At 34.2% G+C, this 14120-nt stretch overlaps 1 protein-coding gene across 2 annotated transcripts in view; it reads right to left on the bottom strand.

Annotated features, from left to right (window-relative positions):
* LOC121409124 (serine/threonine-protein kinase NLK-like) overlaps positions 1-14120 on the bottom strand; it is a 61617-nt gene that overhangs the window by 25559 nt on the left and 21938 nt on the right. For both annotated transcript variants that reach the window (XM_041600950.1, XM_041600949.1), the window contains exon 2: positions 8589-8718. In XM_041600950.1, the coding sequence (XP_041456884.1) occupies positions 8589-8718 (130 nt within the window). The remainder of the gene's footprint in view (positions 1-8588; positions 8719-14120) is intronic.

Genomic DNA, 14120 nt, shown 5'->3' with positions numbered 1-14120 from the left:
TATAATTTTAATATTCATACATGTTTGAAAATATATACAATACAGCAATGACTTTCAGGCATTGTTTGTTGTTGATTCATGTACCTGCCGATCAATTCTTTGTTGTCTTCTTCTTGAAAGCCACCTTGTATTCTCATCTGCTTTAGGATGTTCTAACAATTATCTATTTCAACATACTATCAAATATATGCAAAACAGACTTAATATCTTAATACTTGCTCAACTGCATGTATTCCACATTGAAAACTACTCAAGTTCATCACTCCCGAATGTCAAACATGGATCCCCCAGTGCATGCACACCCTGAATGTACTTTACATGTACACTCCATGGTATATTACATGAATACAATCTCAATCAACAAACACAGATCATGTCATTGCCAATTTACATGGTAGGAGCATCTTAATGAAATTTGGGTAATTGGTATTGACTCTGATACACAGCAGCTGTATTGACACTCATACATGTAGTAGTTACCAATATGATAGAGGAATGAAAGAGGGTATTTGTTTTACTTCATAGGTATATTTTAACCAATAAAGGTTCATAATATAACTTGAAGAAATCAATATTCAAGGCAGTGTTCCTAAGAATAGAGGGAATAAAGGATAAAATCCAATAAAAGTCAAATACATGTAATTGTAACTCTTTTCAGTTTTGTCTTATAATTGGAACTGGGGCTTGTAATTGGAAAAAATAGAAGAAAAAAAGTAGAAATCTCAAAATCTTCATGACCTGCTACTACATTATACACACTCCGATCAAAGTCTTGTGAATCTGAGGGATTTCAAGCTGTATCTACATCAGCTTAAAGGGAAAGACAATTTTGATATTAAAATAGCAGAAAAAAATAACAAAAAATATTGAAGGTTTGAGGAAAGCCTGTTAAAAATAGGAGTGGGCTATACATGGGTCAAAAATACTTTTTTTGTAATTTCAATATGGGAACAGTTTTTTTTTATTCCTTGTAATGTATCTCAACATGAAATGACAATATTTTTTGTCTCGGGTCCGAGAAAAAAGTGTGCCGGGCCAAAATCCAAAATGGCCGCCAAAACCACCCAAAATCACAGTTTTGGCCACAACTTCTTTATTTGGTGGTCATTTTCTTTGGTTTTGGTGTCTATTCATATGTATTTGGGGGCAGGCAATTTGTTTTTCCTATAATTAGTACTTTTAAACCATTATTTGTAGAGTTAAAAGGTAATTATACCTAAATTTTTCAATTTTATAGCCTTTTTTCAGCCAAAAAGTAGATTTTATCATCCTGGGGTTCTTGGATATTAGATGGTACGAGGTCAACAATAGCAAGCAGCTTCATAGAGCTATATCGCTTTTATTCCTCTACTATGGGTTTTACGGATATTTGTGAAATATATCTTAAATAAATAAAAATGTTAATTATCCATAGGGGCTATACAGTATACAATGTACTGTACATACTGCACTGCATACATGCATTGGCCACCATGACAAGGTATGTATAAACTATAGTGTTATACATGTAGAAATGAGCTCTTAGGTTTAGAATTAGATGCCTCAGGAATTGAAGATATGTTTTGTCTCAGAAACTGAGGACATGTTTTGTCAAATATGCTAATTCAGGGGGCGGAGAAAGCTAATTAACCCCACATCATGGCATTTAAACTGTAGATCTATTCTGGGCCCCGTTGCATAAATTTACCATTATGTTAACTTAATGGTAACTTACATGGAATCCTTGGTTCTGATTGGCTGTTGATCAACGTTACCATGATTATATAGTTGCCTGACCCCATAAACATAGGCCAGTTAGACACAACCAGGTAAAAAAAAGCCTCCAAATGAAGAAGATATAGCTACATGTAGATATGTGATGTACGTATATGATATGTGATATTTTATGTGCAATTTACGTTGTTGGTTTCATCATGTACATCAGCTGACAAGCAATCAAATTCACAATTCACAATCTAATTTTAAACCTTAAGAGCTTATTTCTATGACACTATAGTTTATATACAGGCCTTGTCATATGTCATGGTGGTCAATGCATGGAAATATGCAGTGTAGTGTGTACAGTAACAGTACATTGTATACTGTATTGCCCCTATGGATAATTAACATTTTTATTTAATAAGATATATTTCACAAATATCCGTAAAACCCATAGTAGAGGAATAAAAGCAATATAGCTCTATAAAGCTGCTTGCTATTGTTGACCTCGTACCATCTAATATCCAAGAACTCCGGGATGATAAAACCTACATTTGGCTGAAAAAAGGCTATAAAAATTGGAAAATTTAGGTATAATTACCTTTTAACTCTACAAATAATGGTTTAAAAGTGCTAATTATAGGAAAAACAAATTGCCTGCCCCCTAAAACATATGAATAGACACCAAAACCACAGAAAAAGACCACCAAATAAAGAAGTTGTGGCCATAACTGTGATTTTGGGGGGTTTTGGCGGCCATTTTGGATTTTGGCCCGGCACACTTTTTTCTCGGACCCGAGACAAAAAATATTGTCATTTCATGTTGAGATAAGGTAAAAGGAATACAAAAAAACTGTTCCCACAGTAAAACCAAAAATCACCCATTTATAGCCCACTCCTATTAAAAATTAAGAAAGTTATTAGAATTTTAAGTTTTGGATTTGTAATGTCATTAACAAGCAGCTGCCCTATAATATTATATAATTTTTTAAAAAATGCATGAATTTCATTTTAATGGTTCCTGATGACTTATTTTTGTTTTCTATTCATGATCGTGTGTGAAATCATTTCTCTATGATAAAGTAAAACAATTTTCAATTTTCTGGGAAAAAAAAGAAATTTCATTGATTTCTAACATTCGCTATGTAGGAATGCTGCTCACATATGACATCACAAATCAAATAATTAAAATTCTAATAACTTTTTAATTCCCTTATGGATTTCTCTTAAGCCTTCCGCAATATTCTTTATTATTATTTTCCGCTACTTTTTACAATTGACTTTAGTCAGGGTGTACTTCCCCTTTAAATCAAGATGGTTCTACATCTCCTTGCTCAAATAATCCCTTTTCAAGTGCACCAACCCCTAAAAAACAATCTCTGTGTCCAAATGTCCATTCTGCCATACAAAAAGTGCAACATATAAGAGCTTGCCAATGAACTAGGATTATAATCCAGCAGAGAAATCTCAATCCACAGACTGCTGCCTTCGTTTTTCTGGGTCGGTGAATGCTGTCCAGGGTTTCTTTCACATTGGTCAGTCGAGAGGGTCCAGAGCACCCTTGCCTTTCAGATAAGCATTCAAGTAAGGATGAAGATACTAAACAGTGTCCCTTTTCCCTAGGTAGAGAATCAACTCTGCTCAAGCACCTCTGGTATGTAGTTCGGTTCATGTCCAAGCAGATATTTTCATGGGTTTCCTACAAAACACTGCAATGTGAAAATCTTGAAGCATTGCACAAGAGTATTCTTCAGCGTACGAAATACTCTCTGGTTGGAATGTGAACAGGGCGCAAGCTCTGCTGACCTACTTTTTTTCTCTTGAGTCCTAATTCTTTCACTCTCACTACACGGCTGCAATGAGGAGGACATAAGACGATTTGTCTTTTCTTTTTCGATTAAGGTTGGCAAAATCTACTTCATTGGGAAGGCAGGGCCCCTCCGGACAGTTTAAAGAAGCTTGCTGGGGATGGGGAGGGTAATGTCTGTATTATTCAGAGATAAGAATGTGTGAACGGAACTCATTCATAATGACTAAAAGAAAAATTGAATAATTGTCAAATTATACACTCTTAAATTACAGCCTGGGTCTAAGGTAAATATAAATCAACAGGGGTTGGTATTCAGCCTTAAATTAATTTTCAAATCTCAAAAGATTTGAAGGGGAAGGTTAAATGGAGGAGGAAGGCAGACATACAGTAGAACAAACAGACAGGGGGAGGGGTGCTCACTTAACATCCACTCATTTCTCATTCAGCATGATATCCATACACTTTCTAGCTAATCACTATCAACATCAATTGTGTTTACTTTAAAAATAGATCTACAGCCATTACCATTTGGCATTGGCAGTGGGGACAATGTCACCTCTGCAACATAACATGGAGAATTCAATGTCAAACATAATGTCACTTTCAATGTCCTTTTCATGAATTTCCTTGGAAGTGAGTTATCAACTGTCAACTGCAACCATTTGGGAGTTGGTTTGAAAGGTTTAGCAGAGGAAGTTGGCAGTCTGTGCATGATCACTAACATTTGCCATTTTTTTCTTTTAGTCGATGGTGATGTTATTCACCCTTTTGTGAACTGACTTGAACTTGTGCTCATGATGAGGTGAAATACCTCTTGGTTTATAGTTCCAATCTACACGAAACAATAGATTATATTGCACACAGCATTGTTAGTGAAAATGGTAACCTGAGCTATTTCAGCAATCAGTAAAACTTTCACTGTCATAAATTATTTCTCCAGCACAATTTACACCAATCATCAAGTTACTCTAAAGTAGTTTATAATTTAATACTACAACACTAATTTTCAACTAATAATCAAATACAAACAAACTTGTAAATATGAAACATGTACAAGGAAAATATTCACAATATGCATTTTAGATAAGGGAAAATGCCTGTCAACATTCCATATTCCCTGTGGCCAATTTAATAACGGGCTGATAGGTTTAGAACCGTTCTTGGTTGACCTTATAAACACAATTAGAGGAGAATCTGGAAACATCATTGTGCCAAAGTTTGTCTGTGTCATTGTTAATCAATTTGACCCATATACTGTGAGAGCATTAATCCTGAATATATGGATTTATGATACAATCAGTTAATCTGATTCAGATTTTGTATTTCTGAAAGCATTGTTCAGTGAACAATCACTATACAGGAAGTAAATGAACAACATTGAAGTGACATAATTGAGAGTTGTTTGGAGAAAAAAATGATATTGGCCTTGATACTTCGATACTAAATAATTTTGAAGTAGTATACAACACAAACATACATAATAACTTCATAAGGTGTTTTGTTCTGGGATATCAACACAACTGAGAATACCACAACTCACGATGAGTCAGTGGTAGATTTAGATTGAACTTCAAATATAAAACAAAATACAAATAAATGTAGCAGTATCACATAGGCATACAGGCCAATACATGTAAACAGCCCAAGAATGATAAATACTGCATTAGACGAAAGTGTGGAAGTGACATTCACTGAGCTCTTTTATATTACTATGAAAAGTGGGGGAGTATATTCTGAAGAATGCGAAGGAAATCAAGACATTTGATGTGCCTTTTACTGTAACCCCTGAGTAAATGATGCAGAATATGCGTTAATAGTCTATAATGACATGGTGTAGATGGTTGAGTAGATTGATTGGAGTAACCAATCCAGTGTAATAGGTCAAGCCAAGTCTACCAAGATGGCATGGTTTATTAATAACCCCCTTCAATGTGCGTCAGTGAGCCCTGGTTCGTTGTCAAGGGGTGAAGGCAGGCATCGGGGTTGGTTTATAGAGGCCTAACCAGGCTGGAGGGATGTTGCTATGGGAGTGGAAAGGGAGTGTGATGAAGGGGTCAAGTTTGTTTGGGGTCAAGATGGGTAGCAGCATGAACAGAAGACCATCCACCATGCAAGAGAGGGGTAGGGAAAGGAAGGGGAGGAGGACAGGGAAGGAAAATGTGGACAAAGAATTTGACTCAACGATGGTTGGAGAGGAAAACACATATGATGGCGATAATGATGATGATGACGATGATGACATTGACGATGATGGTGATGATAGTGGGGGTGATGGTGATGATGAGTTTCAAAATTCTGTGTAAAGGTTTGAATCCCACACTTTGTGTTTTCAGATAAAAACAAGCATAACTTTAATCAGACTGAGGCCAGACAAGCTAACAAAATGGAGGTCCAGCTTTAATAAAGGTCAAGTCCACCTCACACTCTAAAAACAAGAAATGTTAACTTAACATTTGAAAGGTTGGAGGAGTGACAACATTTTCTAAATGTTGCATTTACCACTTTAAATGGTTCTACCTAACACTTAAAATGTTGGATTCAGCTTTATACAAGGTTGGATGTAACATTTGGAAAAGGTTATCACTCCTCCAACCTTTCAAATGTTGATTTAACATTCGAATTTTTAGAGTGCAGAAAAATTTTGATTTGAATCAATAGAGAAAAATCAGACATCATTTAGATGTAACTGGCTCGTTCATATAACTATTTTGTTGAAAATAAGCGAAACTTTAAAATGTCATAACTTTCTTATTTTACATCCGATTTTGATGAAATTTTCAGTGTTGTGCTTGTTGAATTTTTCTCTTTTTATTCAAATCAAGTTTTTGTTGGGGTGGACTTGTCCTTTAAGTTTTATAAATCAATCTGAATTTCTGATTGATTCATGTTTATGAATGCATTACATTGTGAAACTTTATGGGTAAATACTGATTGTCCTAGTGAGGAGGCTTGCACATAATGACCTTATAGGATTTGTTTTAAAGATTGTATTGTTGTGAAGAACTGAAACATCAAATGAAAAGAAAAGAGTGAGGCTCAAAATTAACAAATGCATTGTGAAAGTGATAAATTGCTAGCTCACCAACAGCAACGCAGAATGCTTTAAGCTAAGCATATGCATAAACTGTATGCTACAATGTATATCGTTCATGGGCCTATCACGCTCCCTCTTTCTGTTTGACACATATTTGTTAAGTTTTACCCTCACAACAAGACAGATGTAAGCAATTGATATTTAGAGATGAGTTATTATCAGGATAGATGGGACTTGATCATTGGTATGAAACTAAAATACTCTTTGAAGATACCATCAAAACAACACACTCTGATCCAACCCCATTTAGATTATATCCTAATTCTTTTTAGGGTGTTTTTATGTATCCCCTGGTCTAACCATGCAAATTATTCCAAAGAAAGGTTTCTTATTGGATAAAGTCCCATCATTTATTAGACAAGTGCCTGTATTAAAATATCATGTACCCGGAGATTATTTCTAAAATGTATTGTTACTAGTGTCTAGAATCCCATCCCTTTTTGCCTTTGCAAGCATGATTTTCATAAATATGCAATACAGGAGTATGTTTATATATATATTAATATTTTTAAAGTGTTTTAACATTCTGGTTTATTCTGTTGACAAATCCTGGGAATGTTTAATGAGGCATCTTGTATAAAGGGATTTTTACTAATTTGTTCTGAGCCAAATCAGATGCAAAGATTTCACTAGCCTGTAACGGTTTTCAATGAATATCACTGAGTGTTTGTTACATGACATGCTCTCAAATGTCTTGTTATGCAACTGATTTGTTTACTAGGGATTAATAATGCTTATTAATGTAGAAGATAATGAATACGGCCATACAGCTGAGACCTTTTTGAGATTGAAGGCAAGTCTGGCTCAGTTGATTACAGAAGTGAAGCAGAAATTGTCTCTGATGTTAATTCTAACGTCATCATGTTGATGCCTCTTCAGACAATGAATAGGGATGATCAGATGAAATTGCATGTAATGACTTGTTCTGGCAGCTTCACATAAACAAAGTATTAGGTGGTTTCTGTGATTTTTCTATAATTGCTAATTACCTGGAGAATGTTTATTTTTTACTTGTCAACATGTTTGCTTGATTGCCGAAATGAATATAAATGTAATAATAATGAGCGCAAACAACATTTCAAGTGATAATCTAAAAGTATTTTATCAAGTGTTCTGTAATCATACTTTCTTTATTTCTTAATTTCTTTCATAATCATTTACTTATTTACCCCATTCATCAATACATTTTCGACTCACAGAGAATTTAGAGTTTTATTCATTGATTTCATGTAGCAATTCTTATCAATTAATTCTTTCATTCAATCAATCAATCATGTTTCTTGGAGGAGGGGGCCAATTTGCTAACACCTCCACTTATTTCATCTTCAAAATTTCCATTTTGCAAATAAATGATAATGATTGGGCAGAGGAAGTGTGTTAGAGGGATGTATGCAACAATGAGCAAGGAAGAGTGAAGGTAAAATGTAGGAGAGAGGAAGAGATATAAAAAAGTGAATACATTAAAGGGGAAGTTAGTTCACCCTGAAGAAGTTTTTTGTAAACATAACAGAAAAACAATTTAAAAAATATTGGTGAAGGTTGAGGAAAATCTGTTAAAGATTAAGAAAGTTGTAAGAATTTGAAGTTTTTGATTTGTTACGTCATAAACGAGCAGGTGCCCTATATGTTATGTAATATAAAATGCATGAATTTCATTTTTTCATTACTTATTTTTGTTTCCTTTTCATGATCGGGTGCAAAATGATTTGTCTAATATACAAAAGGTACAGTAAAAACCATTTTCAATTCTTCGAGAAAATGACATTTTATTGATTTTTTTAACCATTTGCTATGTAGGACTGCTGCTCGCATATGACGTCACAATCAAATAATTAAAATTCTAATAGATTTTTAGTTCTTTGATGGATTTATCTCAATATTTTTTTTACATTTTTCTGCTATATAATAAACTTTTTGTTAGTATGGCCTCCCCTGATCCCCTGATAAAATGATTGAGCTGTTCAATTGAGGTGTACATATACTTACATTGTCATGATTAAAGAAGAAGAGCATCTTGAGCTCCCGGTAGACCCTTTTGCACGAGATGAGGTTCTGGAAGACGTGGGGCATCTTCTTGAGAGCGACCCGCTTGCCATCACGAGGGTCCGTCACCGACCTGATGATGCAACCAAAGAGAAAATGGAAAAGCAAAATTGTTAAAGCATGTATTAATCAGATGCAAGGGGGAGAGAGAGTGAAAGAGAAATAAAAACGGAAGTATGAAACTGGAAAAAGAGACAAAGAGAAATATTATTCAGAGTATAAATGAAGTGAGACAAAATGAGGGGTCAAGTACGGAAAATTGAAAGTGAGAACAGAGAAATGAAAACCAAATATTACAGGAAAAAAGCGGTCGTCGATGAATAAAGAGTGACAAATAAAGGTGTATCTACCAGAAAGACATAGAAACAAAATACATAGAGAAGATGCAAACAACAGGAGAGAGTAAAAGAAAAGTAAAACAGATAAAGAAATCTACCTGTTATCAAATCAATACTTGTATATAGGCCTGAATATGTACTGATGTAGGGGGGGGGGGGGAAGAATACAAAGTGCAAAGATACATTTTCATTTCATACATTCACAGGCCTATTTTTTCACGTAAAAGCAAATCCATGCATATTCATGTCTTGGGGGCTCATGGATTTCAGAATTTACTAGTATACTATGCATAGCATACTAAAAACGAGAACAGGACAGGGGGCTGATTTCAATAAAAAACCCAACTTCTAATTAACATTTAATATTTTTTATCTACAGGCCTCCTTCAATCCACTTATATTAATCTGACCACAAGAGCCATGGTCATCCAATCTCCCTTCATATTCTCAATTGAATGCTATGAGTGCGATGACCCTAACTTGAACTTTCTTCAAAATACTGATATTTCTGCCAGATATCCAGATCATAGGAGTCTATTGCAGATGTGGAATAGACTCTGCAGTGTGCACCACCGTAACCCTTCAATGTCAAGTCAATTCAGAGCTTCAATGGCCTAATGGGGACACTCCACTTTAAAAATTACATACAAACATATCAAATTTAAAGCTAAACATAACCATTTTCATCAAAATCTGTTAAAAGATTATAAAGTAATGGAATTCCAATGCTTTGCATTAGTGCAGTGAAATAGTATTTACATGTATGTTGTCATGAATTATTGGGTGAGGCAGGGATGTCACATCACTTGAAATTTTGATTACTCATTTTTCCATGTGTATAAAATATATCCTATATGTAATAAAAATATGTTATGGCAATGATGATCTGATACAGAAATTTGGGAGCCACTCTGTTTTTTCATCCTTGGAGCAGAAAATAAAAAAAATTTGAATTTTGTATAAAAATATGCAAGTTAGGAGGGATGATAATATCACTAGCTCAATCACAATATATGCTTTAAATAATGCAACTTTTTTATCAAAATAATGCACATAACTTCAATCAACCTCTTGTGTGCTTTGCTTCTTTAATTTTACATTATTAATTCAATTCATATTAATTTCAGGAAAGAAATATCTCAATGATTCAAACAATTTTTTTCAGAAGAGAGATGACTATATGTTACAGTGCGTAAAATTATGCTAGTGGATGAACGTTAATAGTGGACTATAACATACAAGCATTATACATAGGAAATGATATACAGAATTACAGATAGATATAGATCTATGAAGTCATTAATGATATGAATTCTCATTAATCTACCTCATTTCCTTTGGCACAAGCTGTGAAAGTACATGTACAAGTGAAATAAATTTAAGGGAAATGGATTGTATCATTTGTCTCGGCAGGGACACCAGTGTATAGAGTGTATAGGAAATAAGGCCAATAATGCAAAACTACACTTGACATTTTAGATAATAAATGCATGTGACTATTTCATGCATGTACTGTAGGCCCTACATGATTCATAAACCAAGAGTACATACTTGCAAAGAAAAAAAACTGAAAAGAAAATCTACATGAGAAGTATTGCTTACACGTCGGGTAGGGATTCGATACCCATTGTGTCTTAATTGCATGCATATCCCCATTTCAGTAAGAAGTACTCTTTTATTAGTTTAATTCCTTGAAATAGATCATGACAGAGCTATTACATACAAATATAATATATTTTTATTATCTCTTTCTCTGAAAATAAATTTGAATCAACATAAGACTACCAGTCTATTTCCTACATACTTAACAAGGCATAAAGTGCATATGAAAAACAGATTACTAAAACAGAAATTCTCCTCAAAGCAAATTCCAACAAGAACTGACCTGATCAAATTTGGAAAAAAATGTCATTGGCATATTGTAGGTTGTGAGGTTATTTGCCTGAGCCTTTGTATTAGGTTTTAATATGGAAATAACAGTCGGTCACAGGAAGAGCTTTGACATATGTTGTTTTTTGTAAATATACCAGTTTTCCTGTAATTTGTCCTTTCTTACTCAACCATACCAACTCTACATGTATGTGCAATCATAGAATCAGCTGACTCCCACCATTTGCTTCCCCTAATAGGGTGGAACTTGCACCTTTCACTTTATGTTTCATTTAATTTAACTCCTTCCCTGAAGTAACTAATTAGTTTGTTGTATTGGGTTGATTTTGATTAAATCTGGAAGGCAAAATGGCCTTGGAGGTCTGTACATGTATTTTTAGTCTGTATGGAAAGATGCAACATGTACATACAAAGCAGGGAATTATTAGCACATGGTTCTTTTACTCATGGAGATCTAGCCTACGATATAAACCAGCACTTGACGATCAAAGTTCAAATTGTGTAAATGCTGCCGAACACCACAAGAAATGCTAATATGCTATTTAAACTATTAGAGTCTTGTTTTTCCTGTAAACAAATCTAGGCATCCATAAAATAAATACATTGATAGGCCTTAGTTGTGTGTTTGACTATGAACCTACATGTACAATGTACTAGTAGACTGTGTACATTTTGAAGGATAACAGACTGGTGTATCTGTAGCTTGCCTTACTCTAATGGTCTAAATATATAATTATTTACAAATTTATTGAAATTAAAATTTTATCAAAAAAAGAAGCATTTGCTAAATCGAGCTTTGAATATATACTGCACAGTGCAAAAAAATAATAAGGCAGTTTCATATTACTATATGTCCTAATTCTAAGGATTTTTTTATAACTTGTTTTCGTACAATTTACATAGGCCTTTTCTTTTTATGGATGGAATCACAGGAATGATAATAACTATAGTTTTGTCTTGTTTTGGAAGTGCATTTGTAGCCATGAACCATATCTTTATTTAAAGGGCAAGCAAAGAGGTGTAACAAGATTTACACAACACACATGCCACCATACACAAGGTTGATATACGAGCTTGTCATCTAAAGTCTTCAGCTAATTCGTCCTGCTCTTGACCTTATCAATAAACACACCAAGGCATATTGAGACAGACACTTTTGACCATGACTATCACCTTCTCAGGCCAGCTAAGTTGATGACCAGCTGACCATCTGACTGACCAATAAATGCAGGTCATGGAAAGGTACATCATTTGGATGCTTTATCAGACAAAGAGTAAACAATATTATCGTTTTCTGTACACCTAATCTTCTTTATGCTTAATAGGCAAATGGACTAGAAAGGGGAATTTCAAAAAATTATGTTAAAATTGTTATTCCTATTCATTCAATAAATTCATAATTCTCAATAGTCAACATCTCTTCACTCAATCAATCAACCAACCAATCGTTCATTCAATAAAATCTATTTTATGAATTCACTTTTTCCTTTTTTATAATCATAGCAATGTATTAGAATGAGATTTTCAAAATTCTCTGGTATATCTTTTATCATTAAAAATCAAATGGAATGCCTCTGACATTTCTTTGATGCGGTAGCAGTGCTGACTTTTAAAACAATTATTGAATAATTATTCACAAAAGAAAATATTCATATAGTCAATTGACTAAAAATGGCCTTTGACCTTGATCATGTGACTCAAGACTTTAAACTGCAAAACGATCAAAGCATACTTGATTTCCCTTTTATGAACTACTGTAGATCCATAAACTTTCTAAGTTATGAGGCCAATTCACCAAATACCCCCAACACAGCCAAAGTTAATTGACCTGAAATGACCTTTTATCTTTGTCATGTGACCTGAAATGCACACAGGATGTTCAGGGATATGGTTGCTCCAAGTTTCATTAACTAGACCCATTAACTTTTCAAGTTATGATACCTTGAACCTTGAGTTATGATGCCAATCCAACAAATACCCCAACATGGCCAAAGTTCATTTACCCTAAATGACCCTTGACCTGAAACTCATTAATGTACAGCCTCTCTGCATTGTCTTAAAATGAATCTGAGCTAGATATCAGATACACAGTCTTATATTTGCACAGTATGATGCATCAATATGAAAATAATTTGAATTAGTACCAAAGGAGTGAAAACATATTTTTCTTTCATTTTAATATATCCTGTAAAAACAAACTAATTATTTGTTGTTTACATGTATATTGTCAGAGTAATGGGAATGGTATTTTCAAAATCAAAACATACAAACAAGGCATTCATGCTTGCATAGAAAGCTCTGTATGACTTCACAATGATTAGATATGAAAAGCTAAAGTATTGACTAACATAAACAGAAAAGAAAGTACATGTAATACATAGATCAGGTGCACTTTCACTTTTCCTGCTTGCATCCCACCAGGACAACATTGCCAACACATGTATACAACTCAATCTTCCTTCTTCAAGAGAGTTCTGTAACTCTGACCTATCAGTTTCACACAAAGACTCAGCATCTGTAATTCCCAACCCATTAATAACCCTGTAAATTAAGATTGAGAGGGACACACTCGTACCAGCAGACCGGATTCCGGGCGACAAATCACACACACCGGTGCACAGACGCACACTCACACATGCACAGACTGGGTATGGAAAGAGAAAGCGAGAGAGAGAACACTGTAGTCATCATGGTAAAGTAGATATGTACACCATGAAAGAAATACTAACGATCCCTGATCGCACAAAGGACAACCAATCGCATGTCAAAATCAAAACTAATTTCCAATTCAAGCTGGAGGGTGGTCTGACTAATAAAGCAACTTGAATTTACATATATCAAAATATTGCATTCCCTCATCTCCCCCCCCTTCTCCCTCTATATCTTTCTTCCTGTCTCTCTTTCTCTCATTCTCCCTGTTTGGTTTCATAAATGAAGATAATTTCTCCCTGAAGACACACCAGTTCTTTGTTCTGTTGATTTATAAGTTGCACAATTACAACTCGTTGCTTGTTTTGCCCCCATCAACCATATTAATAAATTTTAATTTGGCTAATACTCCAGTTATTGTCCATTTTACAATATTGACTGTCCAATTTAGAAATAAACTTGGCAATGAAATTAATGAGTTATTTTTGGTAAACAAATAGGCCTACATTAACATGTATGTATAATAGGAAGAAAGACTTAACAGGCTACACAATACATACATCAGAGAATCAATTATGTAAATAGAATTTAAGAATTC

This window comes from Lytechinus variegatus, chromosome 2 (genome assembly GCF_018143015.1).
Source record: "Lytechinus variegatus isolate NC3 chromosome 2, Lvar_3.0, whole genome shotgun sequence".
In the NCBI taxonomy this organism is placed as follows: domain Eukaryota; kingdom Metazoa; phylum Echinodermata; class Echinoidea; order Temnopleuroida; family Toxopneustidae; genus Lytechinus; species Lytechinus variegatus.
The sequence above is the reverse complement of the archived record's forward strand: the minus strand, read 5'-3'. Positions and strand labels throughout refer to the sequence as shown.